Source organism: Sander lucioperca, chromosome 13, assembly GCF_008315115.2.
Source record: "Sander lucioperca isolate FBNREF2018 chromosome 13, SLUC_FBN_1.2, whole genome shotgun sequence".
NCBI classification, from domain to species: Eukaryota; Metazoa; Chordata; class Actinopteri; order Perciformes; family Percidae; genus Sander; species Sander lucioperca.
The window spans coordinates 4,912,099-4,928,251 of NC_050185.1; the positions used below are offsets into that span (position 1 = coordinate 4,912,099).

The 16,153-nt window shown below is 41.4% G+C and overlaps 1 protein-coding gene across 1 annotated transcript in view; it reads right to left on the reverse strand.

Annotated features, from left to right (window-relative positions):
- Positions 1-4,152: 4,152 nt before the first annotated feature.
- uvrag (UV radiation resistance associated gene) overlaps positions 4,153-16,153 on the reverse strand; it is a 97,435-nt gene continuing 85,434 nt past the window's right edge. Inside the window, exon 15 of the mRNA XM_031310848.2 lies at positions 4,153-6,716. Within this exon, the coding sequence (XP_031166708.1) occupies positions 5,882-6,716 (835 nt within the window). The 3' untranslated portion in view covers positions 4,153-5,881. The remainder of the gene's footprint in view (positions 6,717-16,153) is intronic.

A 16,153-nucleotide genomic window follows, 5' to 3' on the forward strand; every position in this document is an offset into this window, starting at 1 on the left:
ATTTCCAGGAGTCGGAGCATTGAGGCCTTCAGACACCTGTAGGGGCTTAGCTGTGAGAGACAGTCTGCAGAGTGACACAAGGAGCCTATAAGAGCAGGGAACTGCTCTATGTGAAATGTGTGTCTGGAAACACAAAGTAAAGCACAGTCAGCAACCATCTGCATTACTAAAATTCCTAATGAGAACAACTATGAAAAGTCCAACAGGTGATTCTAAAAGAGAAAGCTTTATAGCCATGAGAAATGGGCTAACATATACTGATAGTAGCCAACCATAATCTGCCTGAAACAACCAAGAGGAGATGTAAATTACAAGCACACTGTATACTTCAAATGCTTTAAGTTACTGCTTTCCGGTGCTTAATGTGAACAAATTGACACACTATCTGGAGCCCTGACAGCACAGTGACACGGTAATACCACCAGAATGGTTGCATTTTACGCAGACAAGTGCATAATGAGGTAAAGAAATGCAGAAGGGCTTATTTCATTAAGAAAGGGCTTACTTCAAGTGCTGAAGGTACTGTAAGGCTAAACACATTTAACCAATTTGCAGCCACATGTGTACATACAGTATGTAAGGTCCACGGTGCTCACATTTAACAGGCTCAACTAACGGAACGAGCTGTAACCCGTTCTGGCCAACGGACTGAAACCGCTCCAGTTAGTTCAAAGAAAAACTATTGTGATGTTATGAATCTGAAATAAATCAGTTTCCCTATAGAGCTCCACTGTGACCGCCCTCTGGTTCCAGTAGTGATTTTCCCCATTCAGTATCTCCATTGACTTTTTATTAAATGCTTATAAAAAAGACTTTTAAGTCTGGAACCAAGCCAACCAGCTCTGAGATGAATCGTGACCGTAAAACATTTGATTCGGTAAAAAAAAAAGAACATTCTGAAAACGGCAAAAAAGGCTAAGGTACTGTGCTGTGTATCGAAATAAACCTTGACTTCAGTGGTTGCAGCTTGCTAGTCGTTCGGGGGTGCAGTAAACATTTCCATAGTAACAACGAGCTCCACCAATCAGAGACGTCGCTGTTGCACGTAGAATTGTGGATAGTGTGGTACTCCATGACATTGTGAATAAAACATGTTTTTCTTAAAGCTATAGTGCATAGTTTCTGTCGCCCCCCATGAGGAATTCTAAGTAATGACAACATCACTGTCGGAATAGTCTCGGTTTGCCACACCATGCACACGCTGCGGAGCGGAGGAGGGTCTGGCTAGTCCACACAGCATTACGGGATGGGAGAAAAACGTGCTGTGGTTTATTGGCATTTCTTTAAACCAATCACAATCGTCATGGGCGGTGCTAAGCACCAGAGAAAAGCTGCGGTGCCTCTGCAAAATAGACTCGGAAGGAACTTGTTTTGGTGGAACATGTACGTTCAAAAGTAGTTTTAGTCGTGCAACAGAAAACTCAGATTGGACAGATAGTCTAGCTCGCTGTCTGGATTCACCCTGCAGAGATCTGAGGTAGAGCTGAAGATCTTTTCTTAATTTCTATCATCTTACACGGGCTCGGGCTTGCGCTCCGGGTTGCGTGGTAAATGAGCGGTCAGGTGATGCGTTTCGATTAGAGCTAAAATGGATGCTGAGGAGGTGAAACAGAGGCCAGCCTCTGGAGGACTTATTTTATTTCTTTGTTCCAACTTCAAAGTGGCCTATAGCCTCCGTTAGTCATGAATAAATGATGTTAAAAAATGTATGAATGACTCATTCTTGACGAAAGAAGAAGAGCTGTGTGCGTGCGGCGCAGTCTCTTTTTTTCTTTCTCTCCCTTTTCCGCCGAGCGGGCACACACGCCACCGTTTGTGGTGTCCGGGTTCGGGCTTTTAAAAATCTGTCAATCAAAATGTACTTGTTGGGCTCGGGCCTTTTCGGGCCGAACTTTTAAGGCCCGATTACAGCTCTAATCTGAGGAGCAGTTAACCATAGTCCTCAGAAATCCACCGGAGTTTAGAATTCCAACACAATGGAAGTGGAAGGAAACGGACATCGGCGAAAATACATGCATCCAGTGGAATTTCCTGCGGCACAAGAGCAATCCCGGAAGTGGAACGTCGTGGATATAGACTACTGTCGGAGCAACCACATGACGCTAGCCTTCGGTGATCGCGCACTAAACACGATGGACTCTACAGAAGAGGTAATTATCTTGTAATTTGTATGTCCTCTTCGTCTCCAAAGCTGAACGTTGCTGTTGTTCTTTCTCAGCGATGATGTAAAATGCATCACTCGAGCTGCTGCACACGAAAGTAGCCGGACAACACCATTTAGTAACCATAGCCATACTGAGAAAGACAGAGAGAGCTGTGTGGAGCTGATAGTCCTAATTACTGTAGCTTTGTATGAACTTATTTGGCAATTGCTCGAATGTAACAGATGTTCATTAAAATAAAATAGTTGCACACTATAGCTTTAAAACACTGTTGATTTCATGCAGACTTCTGGCTTCTACAGGAGCATAAACCTTCGTTTTACAACCTCGTAGCCTGCGGTCAGTCTGCCTCGGATGGATTAGACATTATGGCTAATAATCAATCTTTATGGAGAACATAAATGAGATTTTTACTTACGGAACCACGCTGTTGAGCTCTATAAGGATCATTAAAGTTTCATCTAGTCAAATTAATAAAACAAATGTGATGTAACTGGCCACAATACAAAAAAAACCACTACAGTTACTCATCTTAGATTCTGGCTATAGTGCAAATGATTAATTATAGACAGAAGAGCTTTGTCTCTGTTCAAAACAATAATAAGCAGGGGTGCATGTCGCTGAAACCTAAATAAAGAAGCACAAATGGTTCAAGCTGACAAAATTAAACTGAGCTGTAAAGTATTTTAGATGGGCCAGATAAACATGTTATACAAGACTAAGAGCTGTACCTGCCAGATTAATGTGCTTCAGGCAGTTCCAAGGAGGATGCACCTGGAATCCTCCCCCTGTCCATGAATCTATATATGACTCTAGATATTAGTTATGGCAAAGAAGATTGATATTGGCAGTTCATATGCCAGCACTGCATGCACTGCAGTTAGAGAACCTTGGTCCAACCAACGCAGGTTTTTGCAATAATTTTACCTGGTTAGACCTCTTGTCAGGACTGTGCTGGTATGTTCAGGACACCTTACACCGTTATAGACCTTTTACACAGGAGCTATTTGGATCTAATAGGCACAGGTGCTATTAATGAGGAATTATTAAACAAACATTCATAACGGCTTCTTTCCATTCAGCTGTGCTGGGTCCAGGGCCTGTGTAATGTGCTTACTGCGACACCTTCATGGAACAGAGCAATCATTAATATCATTAGCTACGCTTGTGCCGTTCCTGCTATAACAAGTCAACAAGTCTTCCTTGAAAAGGTCCATTGGTTTATTGGTTCATGGAGTAAAGCTGAAACAGAACGGTCGAGAAATTAATATAGTCCACTGACAAAAAAAACAACTTTTTTTCAATTATCTACTTCTGGTCTTCTGTGATAGAAAACTGGATATCTTTAGGTTTTCGAGTGGGAAAAAAAGACATCTGATGACATGTTCATGGGTCATTCTGATGTACATGTTATGACTATTGTCGCACTATTCATGAACCAAATGATTTATCAATTGAGTTGTAATAACTTTTGGGATCCTCTGACTTTTCCTCTATGCCATCATCAGGTCAAAAATTGTATTTGTCCAGTACTTTGCTTTATGACCTGCAACCTGCAAATTTATTATAAATATTTCCATGAACCTCAGCTGTTCAGCTAGTCTTTCGTGCTAAATAGTAAATGTTAGCATGCTAACACGATAAACTAAGATGGTATAACACTGTAAACATAACTTATTAGCATTAGCATTGTAATTGTGAGCATTTTAGCACGCTGACGTTAGCATTTAGCTCACAGCACCGCCTCACACAGCTACTAGTGACTTGTTTTAATCGGTTTCCAGGAGATATTGGAATTTTGTCCATTTTCATAGCATCTTGAAACCATCATATCCTACATGTTCCATATATTGTAATTAAATTGCTGTCAAACTTGAGCACACCGATACAAATGTTGGCAGAGCACGGCATCAGTGATACTGGCGCCTGTATGTAAATACGGATCGATACCAAATTTTGCAGTATCGCACACCACTACTACATACATCCATGCCATTGGACTGCAAGTCTTTAATAACAAAAGAAACCCTCCATACAAAAGTATCTGTACATGGTCACTTACTGAACTGTATAGCATTTTATGGAAATGATTTAACATGGTTCATCTTTTAGTTTTAAATACAATACTTCTAAACAGTCAGCAACCACAGTACTGGATCTGAAACACAAGTGGGCTGCCGGTGGAGAGTCCATCTTTTTACTGGTGGGCGATGCAAAGCAGCTGTTGACGTCAGGACCCAGACACTGGTTATATCAGTTTAACATTTGACATTATTAATGAGCAACATCCCATGTGAGTGGGGAACATAAAACTAAATATTGATTTTTTTCAAAACAAAGCACACACAATCGTTGAGACATAAATAACGCAATCAGTGAATACCAGTGCAAGAAGCATTCAGAACATGGAGACACGGGACAAAATCACAGACAATGGGATTGAGACACTTGCTATTAACACTTAAAGTAGAGCCTGAGTGAGACATTCCAACAGAACACGGACACAAAATTTTATTTTTGGTCTACTGAATATGAGAGTCAGTGGACGTAACATTAACATTGATGTTAATAATGATGGGGTTTATTAAAATTCCAAAAAATAAAACGAGAAAAACAGAGGACATGGAGCTGGACAGAAAAATATTTGCACTGTATCCCTGCCATGTGCTGTACACTCAAACCTGTCACCTGATCCTCATCTAAAGACCTGAAGGAGAACTTTGACTCCATGTGGAGAATGACGGGTGGCTTGAGCTGCTGAGTGGGGATGCCGTGTGTCACAGTTAGGGAGTCTCTGATTGGGCTACTGCTTCCGGCTCCCACCTCACTTTGTGGTGGCAAAACCATGCCGCGTCCAAAGGTCACTGGTGAGGTTACTTGAAACCTAACTGTGATTGTGTGACTGTGGTTGCATGCTCATGTGAAGCCCCGACACACGCATACACATCACGTCCTTCCTCCTGCACACACCAACTGTCATTCACCCTGAATGAAGGCTCGGGAAGTGTCTAAAACATTTATTTGTACGCTCAAAGGTGCAAGTACTGGGACAGCGTCCTTAGTGTAGATGATTCATGTTGATAAAACCTCTCGATGTGTGCGCCTATTGTTTGTTAATGATTCTATAATTGATAAAATGTCACAAATAAGCTGCTGCATTGAAAGATCTTTACACACTGATGTACTGAGGCTGCACTCTTGAGTGTCGATGTGAATCTTAAATGCAGTTTTGAGACAATTATGTTTTGTACGAGGAGTTAAGGGCTGTTATTGCAGTAAGAGTTCGAGTGATGCTGTACACATAGTTTGTCATTTTACATTAATGGTCCCCTGTCATGGACCAACAGACTACAATAACTGACACTACTTCATGAGGGCGATTGCTAACGCTGAGGCCAAATTAGTTTGTGAATAAAAATGTCTGAATGATGATTCATTGCTCCATCAATTGTTAAAAAATACATTAATGCTGCCATCAAAAATAAAAGTAGAGCTTACTGTCCCGATACTTGCACTTTTAACTGTATTCCATTTAAAAGATTACTATGGAAATGTTTACAAGTGCAAATTGGTCGTTATTCCAGAATAGCTCAGATGATTTTTGATGCTGCGATAAGGGAGTGGGAACCCCATCCTTGTCCTCATGTCCCGGCCTTGTATTTGTCCAAACCCTCTGTGCAAGTTTTTTCGTGCCTCCCTCTCTCCTTAGGACCTCTGCCTCACTTATCAGAGTTCTTGCGCGGTCTGCGGAAGCTGGACATGTTCTCATTAAGTGCATAGATGCGTCTGGAGAACTCCTCAAAGCCAGCGACGTCCAGCTCTCCCAGCACCTGTTCATCACACTCCACAGCTACTGCGTGGTCCACAGGGATGCAGCGGTAGTCTTCCATCTGGGCCTCATCTGCTAGCCCTAACCCCAACCCTATCCCCAACCCCAAGCCTAAACCTGTGGCCTCTGTGCCCATGATCTCCTCAGCTTGCTCCACAGAGCAACGCAGCTCTGGGACCAGGCTAACAGGCGCCTGTCCTGGTACCAAAGAGCCGTTCATGGCTCTTGTGTGCTGACTAGTTGGAACAGTTTCCTCACCAGTGTCCTGCACTGTAAAAGAGTTGGGCGAAACGGTGCCAGTGGGCGGTTGCGCCTCAGTCTCTTCTTCTTTTTCTACTTCAGAGTCTCTGTCAATGCTTCTGCGTCTCTCCAGCTCATCAGCTGTCTCCTCGCACTCCTTCTCTTCCTTCTGCTCTCCCTCCTTGTTGGACTCCGTAGTCTTAGCCAGGTTAAGTGAGGCCATGCCGGCATCAAGGGAGGAGGATAGGTGTTTGGGTGAAGGCGAGGGCGGTGCCAGGCCAACCGGGGGCTGCTCTTCACCCACAGCCGCATTATAGCTGGCTGAAGGAGTTGGCTTGTACTTATCGGCTTCCGAGCTTGCCCTTTTTCTCAGGCCTCGGTCAGGGGAGCTGGTTTGGCAGGGGTAGCCTATCTCTGAGGCAGCAGACACACCAAGCTGAGACTTGGTCGGCACTGGGATGGAGCTTGAGACCTGGTGTCTGTCACTGTGAGGAACAAAGAGAAATACACTAAGTAAGCAAGGACATGAATAAAAGCAATGACAATCACACAATTTCTAAGCACGGTATTAAATTAAGAAGATAAAATCAAGATAAAACTCAAAACGGCATTCACAGGTGTTGCGGTAATTAGCTGCAGGGTTGTGCGATGGTGTGTGTGTGTTGCCCGTTTGTGTTTCCACACTCCGTGTGTCAGCTGTGTTGTGTCAGGTCTGATCGCCAGGTATGTGGATGGCCATCGCAGCGCAACGTCTGGTTGCGTTTCTCCAAAAGATGTTACTTTTTGCCACAGGCTGCTGCGTTTATTTCGCACCCCCTGCATGCTCCACCGCCATGGCCTAAATGGACTACCAATATTCAAATGAATGGAAGGACTTCACCACAGTGCCTAATCTAGTCTGAACGCAACCTAAAACTGCATTTGATTTATTACAGTAAGCAACAATCTCTCCAGCCAACACATGAGACTGAGACATTCTGAAGGGTCGAATGAGACACCCAGGCGCTATTTGGACCTGGTTCTTTATTGATCTCATTCGCACCCCTCCACCTTAAGCACTCAACTCCTTTCCCCCGGTCCAGGAGAAAAGACAGCTGCAGCTCTTTGTAAATCACTCCAACTTACAACATTCAGAAAACATTTGTGCATCCTGTGAGACTACACTCACGTTCTGATGCCTGGAAGTGCGCAGCAGGCGTCCACCCAAGTATGCCAGACATTTACTTCTATAACAGATAACAGACTTGGGATCTGGGGACACCTCGCCTGGCCTCAGTACTGAAGCCATAAATCTACTTAAATGAGGGCCTTACTGCCGCCTTGTGATAGCCAAGGCCTAAATCACTGGACTGCTTAACGCTCTGCTTAACATGGCCATTCCGCTATGTCAGGAGCCGAGGACTGTACTGTTGGGGTCAAAGGTGAATCAGGGCCTCTCTGTTTTCTACAGATTCACGTGTTGGTTAACGAGTTGAGGACAAATCTCTGCTTTTTCAGTCGGACATGCAGCCATAATAGATGTCCTTGTAAATTTTCTCCTGTCGCTTTGCACTTACCAGGCAAGTTGTCTTTATCAGTGGCACTTGACGTATGCATTTATTTTGCGTACTAGCTCGTAGTCTGATGCACAGTTCCGCCACCAAACACATGTAAAAAGGGGCCTGACCTTGACCCATGCCAGCACCCTGCCGAGGTGGTCCTGACAGGGTTCACAGGCAGGACACTCTGCTGAGAAGAGTGAAGAAGCCTGTCTAGTTTTAAGAGAGAAACTTGTCAAACTTCAAAGCGCCTGGGATACAGTAAATGAAAACCATCCGTGGTCTGAAGGTACAGTATGTAACCGCTTATGATAACAACCTGTAAATACTGGATGGATAAAATTTCGGAGGCATACATGTTGGATGGTCAACCAAGATCAGGCTTAAGAAAATAGGGTAATGACCTGAACGTGTGAGGGTGTTCCTATTAAATGGGCAGAACAGGAGATGGACTGTGCTTTACTTGGCAGCGCATGTCCATCAAAACACATCATTTAATATGACTGGCTTTAGCTTGCCCCTCCAACGAGCATATGGTTAATACTGCAGCAAAGCATTTCGGGCAAAATGGAAACAATGTGCTCTTCAACACCTAATTTATGGAGAGACTCAAATGAAAAAGAATAAATGAATGAATGAATGAATGAATTAATGATTTGCCATCTCATACACTTATCTGTGACTTTCCAAATGAAACCATCATGGGTTCTTTGGTAGCCAGTCCAAAATTTCAAAACCTGATTCGGTAGAAAGGAAGAAAGACAGATGTCATGAGAAGTCTGTTATCATTTAAGTAAGTGGAAAATGTGATTCAGACTCTTTGAAACACAATACAGGTTTGGAAACTGGAGACAACTGGTACTAAGCGAAAAGTTCAAGTTTCCATGCATCATTTATAAGAAGCTAATAAGTGACTATGTTTTTTAACTTGACTGACTGATGTCCTTACGGCAACGGCTGATTAGATGGCTTTGATTTTAATTATTATCAGCCATTTTCTTCCATTCCTCCCTCCAGCTGGCTCTCTAATATAACCCATTTGGTCCGATTTTAGCTTGCCATCTATACCACTAGCAAATGTATTGACACTGGCAATAAAGTCTTTTGTATAATGAGGAATTTTGTATGTGGACCGTGTTATTTTGTTCCACTCAGTTTCTATGTTTGGCCTACATTTGTGCTATTATTTGTGTCAAATTGGGCAGCAGTCTATGAGTAACAGAGAAGACTGGGTGTGTCGGTGAGGACTTCAGCCAAGCAAACCTCTGGGCAGTCATAACATTTTTTTCTTGAAACATTTTAGCTATTATATCAATGACATGTTTTTTAATGTGGGAAATTAGGCTACACATGTACGGCCACTGTAAGCATGTGTGCAGATTACGGTTGCTGGGAAGGCAGAACTGCTGCAACACACTTCCTAAAGTTGTTTGGAAAAGCTGTAACTCATACAGGCCAAATACTTACATTGCATGAGCTAACTGTCTCTTGTTGACATTCTTGGTGCACTGCGTGAGATTTTTCATATTGTTATTAAACATTTACTCTGTTCCCATATTGAAATGTCCTTCGCCTTGCATAAATCATTCTTACAAGTAGTCCTTAAAGTGCTTTTTTAAAGGGGTGGAATAAAATTCTAAGAATGGCAATGTCTGTTTGTCCCTTTCTGGTCTACAAATCCCTGTCTCTGCTGAATTATTTTATCCACGTTGAGGACAAAATGTATCCCCCCCTCAAAGTGATCAATGCTACTTTACCAATAGACCATTATATACCAAAATAGAAGTAAAGCGCTGTAACGTGAACAGTCTATAGTGTGACTGAACGATAAAATCTGAGCGGCAGTTGCTGGTTGTGTTTAGCCGATACAGAGCTCCAGGACGCCGGCTACCAGTGGCAGTTGTTTAGCCGCCAATAGGTGACTGCAAAAAAAAAAAAAACTAGGAAAAATATCGTGGTTAAAACACTCCTGACGAACGAACGTTTCCTGGGTGAAAGTATTTTGTTTTCGCTGTGAAGTGAACTCTGCTCCTTGGCCTGAAAGCTCTGTGTTTTATGTTGACACCACGTTGTGCTACATCATTTTGAGATTATTTTCCAATGAATATTGAAATTCTTAAATAAGTGTTTTGGCGTGGCTGGCCGATTAGCACTATATCCATGGTATTGAAAGGGGGATTTAATTATTGCATGTTTCGTTGTACATGATCAAACCCTCCCTCTGCTTTTTTTCACAAATCGCACCCTGGTTACAAATATTTGTCACAGATGTTCATGGTTCCAAGAGGATGACTCCTTAAGACTTTGGTGATCCCCTGACTTTTCTTAAGGGCCATCATAAAGTTAACATTTGTAATTTTTTTAAGTAAAATGTCTCAATAACAACATTTGGTGCATACATTCATGACCCCCTTAGGATGAATTGTTATGACTATGGTGATCTCTCAACTTTTAATCTAGTACATCATCAGTTGAAATGTAAAATGTGTCCAATACTTTGGATACTTGAGAAACCAATTACAGTTCCATCAGCCTCAAACTAAAACGCTGAACTAAGGTGATGTACATGGTAGACATTATACAGGCTTAGCACGTTAGCATTGTTATTGTGAACATTTAGCTCAAAGCACCACAGTGCTTCAAGTACAGCCTCACGGTGCTGCTTGTGTGACTGTAGACTCTTTGTTTAGTTAAAAACATAGGTTTAAATATTCACTACTGATCTGTTGCCAGGCATCCCTCAGGCATACATTAATTGATGTTCTTAGGGTAAGATACTGCGTTCCACCAGAAGTTGTTATTGCGCATGTAATGATGTTATTGGGAATGTCTTTAGAATTCCTCAACTCGCTTACTATATTTTCAACTTTCTGATGCAATGACTTGAGCTTTGGGAATTGTTGCTTTCAATTACTACTGATACCACTACCCCATTTAAAACAACAATACAACAATAATAATGCAGAAAATAAAAATAAATTATTCTATCCATATTTATGTACACAATTAATAAGGATGGGAATTTCTAATAGAGGGATCAGATTTCAAATTTTCTGTGCAGCTAGCACTTTGTCTACAACTTCATAACAATATATTGATATATCATACTGATGGGAAAAAGGCCTGTTGCTCATTCAAAATATATGATACACAGCTCTACAGTAATAGGTTCCCTCCAATAATAGCTACCACCTAGAGTAAGGCCTTAAGTCTCACTGTACCCCAATCTGCTGCACTACCCTGACAACAACTTCACTGCACACTGCAAATGTCCGCTCTCTTCCTTTCCACTGCTGATGTCAAACCTGGTATATTTCAGGCCAACTCAGGAATTTAGTAAGCCAGACCTTTCCAATGTCCGATCCCCCGACATGCTTCACAACATGCCCCAGTTCATATCCAAATCCTGCTAGGAAGCTACAATTTTGGGCCAAAACCAACAATGGCAGATAAGATTTGGCTGTTTGATGTGGTTTCAGGGAATCCCTGTGAAACCACAAGAGCAAACATTACTAAGAATTTGATATGCACTGTGGTGGAAGCAACTTTCTTTTTGTCTTAATAGTGCAGGACTTATTGACTGTCTGGCCTTTGAAGACTGGGAATCACCACAGATCGTGCAACACGAACAACAAGCTGACAATATCGACACCGCATACTGCTCAACGGTGCATTAGCGGACGTATTACATCTATTACAAAGGAAATACTATTGTTTGTAAATGCATGGTTTATAACAATAATGTCACTTTTGTAAATTTCAATCTTATTTCCTTTTTTAGGACGGCTTTGTAACATCTGTCCAGGGACTGCAGATGAAAAATAGCCTTTTGGATAACTTTGGCACTTCTACAGCCATGTTTATTAATGTGCACTGTTAAATAAACCAATTAAATATATATATATGCGTGTACAATAAATATGAAGCTACAGCCTGGCACAGTTAGCTTAGCTTAGCCTGGAAAGACAGGAAGACTGGAAAAGAAGGGAAACAGCTAGCCTGGCTCTGTAACATGTCCTGACCAGAACACATCATAGGTCTGTGTTCTATACACCAAAAACCAAAGTGTAAAAACGACAACATATCTTTTTTCATGCACAGTGACTTCCTATTCTTCTACCAGTCTTAAATTAAGATTATTTTGTTGACCAAACCTAATCTGTTAAAAAAAGCAGTATTCTACTCACTTTTTGTGGAGGGTAAAAATGTACTTAATCTTCAGTGTAAGTTCTAATAACATCTATGACAGTTTTTTTTTTAATTTTAGAGGATTTAAAAGCTTAATTTCAAAAATAAAAAGCTATCACATTATAGTAACTTTCTTTAAAAAATTAAACTTAAAATGTGGTTGGTTAGAAAAATGGTTTAAAGAGGAAGAGAAATGAAATGGAAATGACATCAATATCCCCAATGGTAAAGGAGGAAGTGGTTCATATCACATGAACAAGGAAAAAGAAAATATCCTTGATTTATCCTTCCAAATGAACATCGCCTGTGATAAGTATTGTAAATCCATAGGGCTCCTGTCAGGCTTAATGTACCTTGCAAATGCTTATTTTAGGTATATAAATTTTAGATTATATACTTTCATCCTTGACTAGACTGCAGCTGTATGATTGCATCCCTTTGTGTACATCATGTAACACAGGGGGACTACTGTGGTTATGCTTACATTTCACGCACTATGGGGTCTTTGAGGAGGTTCACATCCTCCAGTGGCAGTGTTGAATCTGCCAGGCCAGGAGCTCTACCACACCTTGCCTCCCCTGTGTACGTAGCCCTGCTTCCAGGCACCGGAGCAGGATTAGGGCCCTGTGAAACTCTGCCAGGCCCTCAGCGGATGTGCAGTGGCAAATAGCAGCATGTTAAATGTGTTTGCTTTGATCTCAGCAGACTGTAGAGTTTACAAAGAATTTGTTTCTGGTACTGTCTCTGTCTGTCTCTGGGTTATAGATTCACAATTTCCCCTGTTTCTTATCCTTCAGCAAGATTTAAAAACTAACTATACTGCCCATTTTTCACCAGAGCTGGGCTGTATAAATCATGACATGTTATGATGTGTTTCTGAGACAGTACTGTTTGGAAATGTATAAAGATATGATCAGCAGCCCACCAGACCAGCATCATATAGCCCACTGAACATACTTTGTACCCTTTTTATTCCTACATGCACTCAGCTTTTCCATCCGGTCTGTCTAAAATGTCCAAGATGAACCCGCAATGCTCCCGTGGTGTCGGTCTTGGCGCTTGGGGAAAGGCTCTCCCTGCAGACTGGATGCATGCTGAATTAGTTCTATATAGAGGGAGGAACTGTTTCCAAATGTGTTCTGGAAACAGTGCCCATGGTCATATCCTTCATCACATCATCCTTGTTTGGATGCGTGGAGGGAAGAAAGAGGTGGCAAGGAGGGATGGAGGAAGCATATTAGTTTCTCTCTCACAGTCTATAAGCTAATTATCTAAAGCTGCCATGCAGCTTTTTCATACATTCATATTTCATGAGCAGGGTCCCAGCGACTGAAATTGTATCTGAATGTAACTCTGCTTATATATATATATATATATATATATATATATATATATATATATATATATATATATATATATATCTCATGCTCGTTTTTGTCAAAAGTATACCGTTATGCTAATTGATCCCAATTTAGATTTAATCCAATGCATCCTCATGGAGCTACAGTACAATATGGCTTGCTTGTCTGAGTGTGGCTTTACAATATAGGGGCATATTGATAATTCTGTGGAAAAATTAATGAATAAACAAACGCAAGACACTAATATAACAAATGTGCTGTAGTGTCCTGTATTGAGAAAGAAAATATTTATTAGATATGAGATTTACAAGATGACGTATAACGTAAAGAAGGGTTGAAAGCTAAAGCTCACTAATTAACAAGTTTTGCCTTGTTTGGGTAATATGTACAAGAACCCAAATGTATACAGTATATAAAACATGTTTTGGTTTTATGGGTGTATTTGGGCGCTTTGGTGGGCGGATGTAACCTTTCGGACAGAGCCAGGCAAACTGTTTCCCCTGCTTCCAGTCTTTTTGGCAACGTAAGCTAATCGGCTGCTGGCGACTCCATACTTACGATACAGAAATGAGAGTTATCTTCTAATATAACTCCCAGCAAAAGAGCACATATGCATTCTACCTAAATGTTAAACTATTCCTTTAAAGGGGCTATACTCAAAATACTGAGAGAAAAAGAAAACAGCGGGCTGGGATTGACTTCAAATGGCTCTCACAGACCGTTCTCCAATGCATGAAATACCTGCATTCTTTTCATGGCTACATGCACTAAAGTGCATGTGTGGCTGGACCAACTATCAAAATTGAAGAACAGAGAAGCTCGGATTACAACACACACAGAGGGAGTGTGACTTCATTCTAGGCTCAGGACGCCATTACTCTATCTTTACAAGGCACATTTTTGTTTGCTGCTATATTATTGCTCTGAATGTCGAGTACAGCTCCTTTAAGGTGCTGCTAAATCTATCCCCTTAGTAGCAGAGCTCTGTATTGTATGACAGTGCGAATGACTGATTTCAATGTATGTTTTTGAAGCTAAGTGCTGCTCGAGCTAATGAGAAAGGCAGTTTCTCGATTTTCAGCTGATGACTTCTGAGTTGGTACAGGGCAGCTTTTGTTCCTGTCCCTATGGGCTCGTTGTTGCACAAGGTGTGTGGCTGTGGAAAGCCACTGTCGAACTGTTACACTTCCACTTCTTTAAACACTATCATACATGTACACACACACACACACACACACACACACACACACACACACACACACACACACACACACTCACACTCACACTCACACTCACACTCACACTCACACACACTCACACACACACTCACACACACACACTCACACAGCTTCAGGCTTAGCGGGCCCATGCTTTCATCTCATCTATCTTTGGGCCCTTCCACTTCCCATTAAGGAGGGGGGCGGTGGAGGGCTGATTTGAGAGCTTGGGCTTTTCATGGCTTCTTTCCTTTCAAAACAAAAGATTATTCAATTAATGTGTGTAATACACATTTTCCCCTTTGCTGACCCTGGGAGAGGAGTGGAGATCAAAGACAGCTTTCTCTTTTATAGGGCAGTGGAGCTCAAGCCCAACACAGACCAACTCTCAGGATTTAGTGAAGGGTTACTTACAGGCCATTAGCCTGTAGACAGAGAGAGGCAGAGATCTAAGCATTCCACATCATCGGGACAAAGTGGCTGCTGCAAATCTCATCAAGAACTTTTTTTTTTAATGTGGAGGTACTGATGATGTGCAGAGGTGCTACATCATTTCAAAGGTGAAGTATATAGCATTAATTCTTAATACAACCATACGATGTTAGAGAATACTGCGCTGTCAGACCAAACTTCTGTTGTCAGAACAGTTCTTACTTTGAAAACCCACATCTGCTAGACATGTACTGTATATGAACAATCTTAAAGAGATTGCAGTGGATGGTCTCAGTACATTTTACAATTCCTGTAGAGTAATATATAGAGAAAATACATTGATTTTCAAGTGTAAACTCTACCAGTTGTGGGATACCTCAAGGAACCTGTCAAGAGGATGATTTTCCATTAGTCCGAGACAGCGCAAAAGGTTGTATTTATGCTGATGATTCAACAATATACATTCATGACAAAATGTTTGTTTGTAGCCGTAATGTTTCTATGCTAGTGAGTTTCTTCAAGTCTGTTTATAGTGTGTCTGGAGTGAGTTAATCACAGTTTAAGATATAGGAGTTTCCAACAGCTTATGTAAACTTGAATGGAGTTAAATGCATCTCCCAACACCTTTACTGACTGGGGACAGAATCCTCTGTCAAGCTACCAGGAGTTACTACTGACACAAAATGCCATGAGGACTGATGATAAACAGCCCAGGAAAACCCTTCTTCCAAGAATCTGACAGCAACATTTTTGAGGATGTGACTGATAGGCAAGGAAGATAAATGTGGGATTTATGATATGCTTTCATGTCTCAGTTTACGAGAAAAAAGGCTTCAAGATGTAGAGTCTTTTCTCAAGATGCTAACAGTATCTGAGGAAAGATTCCAAACAGGACTGGTGACATGCAGGATGTGCAATGTCCAGTCAGGCAAATTAACTCAAATATGTCATGCTACAACTTTTTTGCTGCTTGATACAAAAGGAAAAAAAAAAATCTCATTCCCAGGAACCAAAATTATTATTATACAGTCGAGGTCTGCGCAGTCTGATTCGGATTCAGTTTGAGTATTTTAATTTTGAGTATTTAACTTTACACTTCTTCTCCTGCAATTCAAGTAGGCCTATTTTACGTTTTACTTCACTATTTATTTTATAGCTTAATTTGCCGATTCAGATTAATAATACA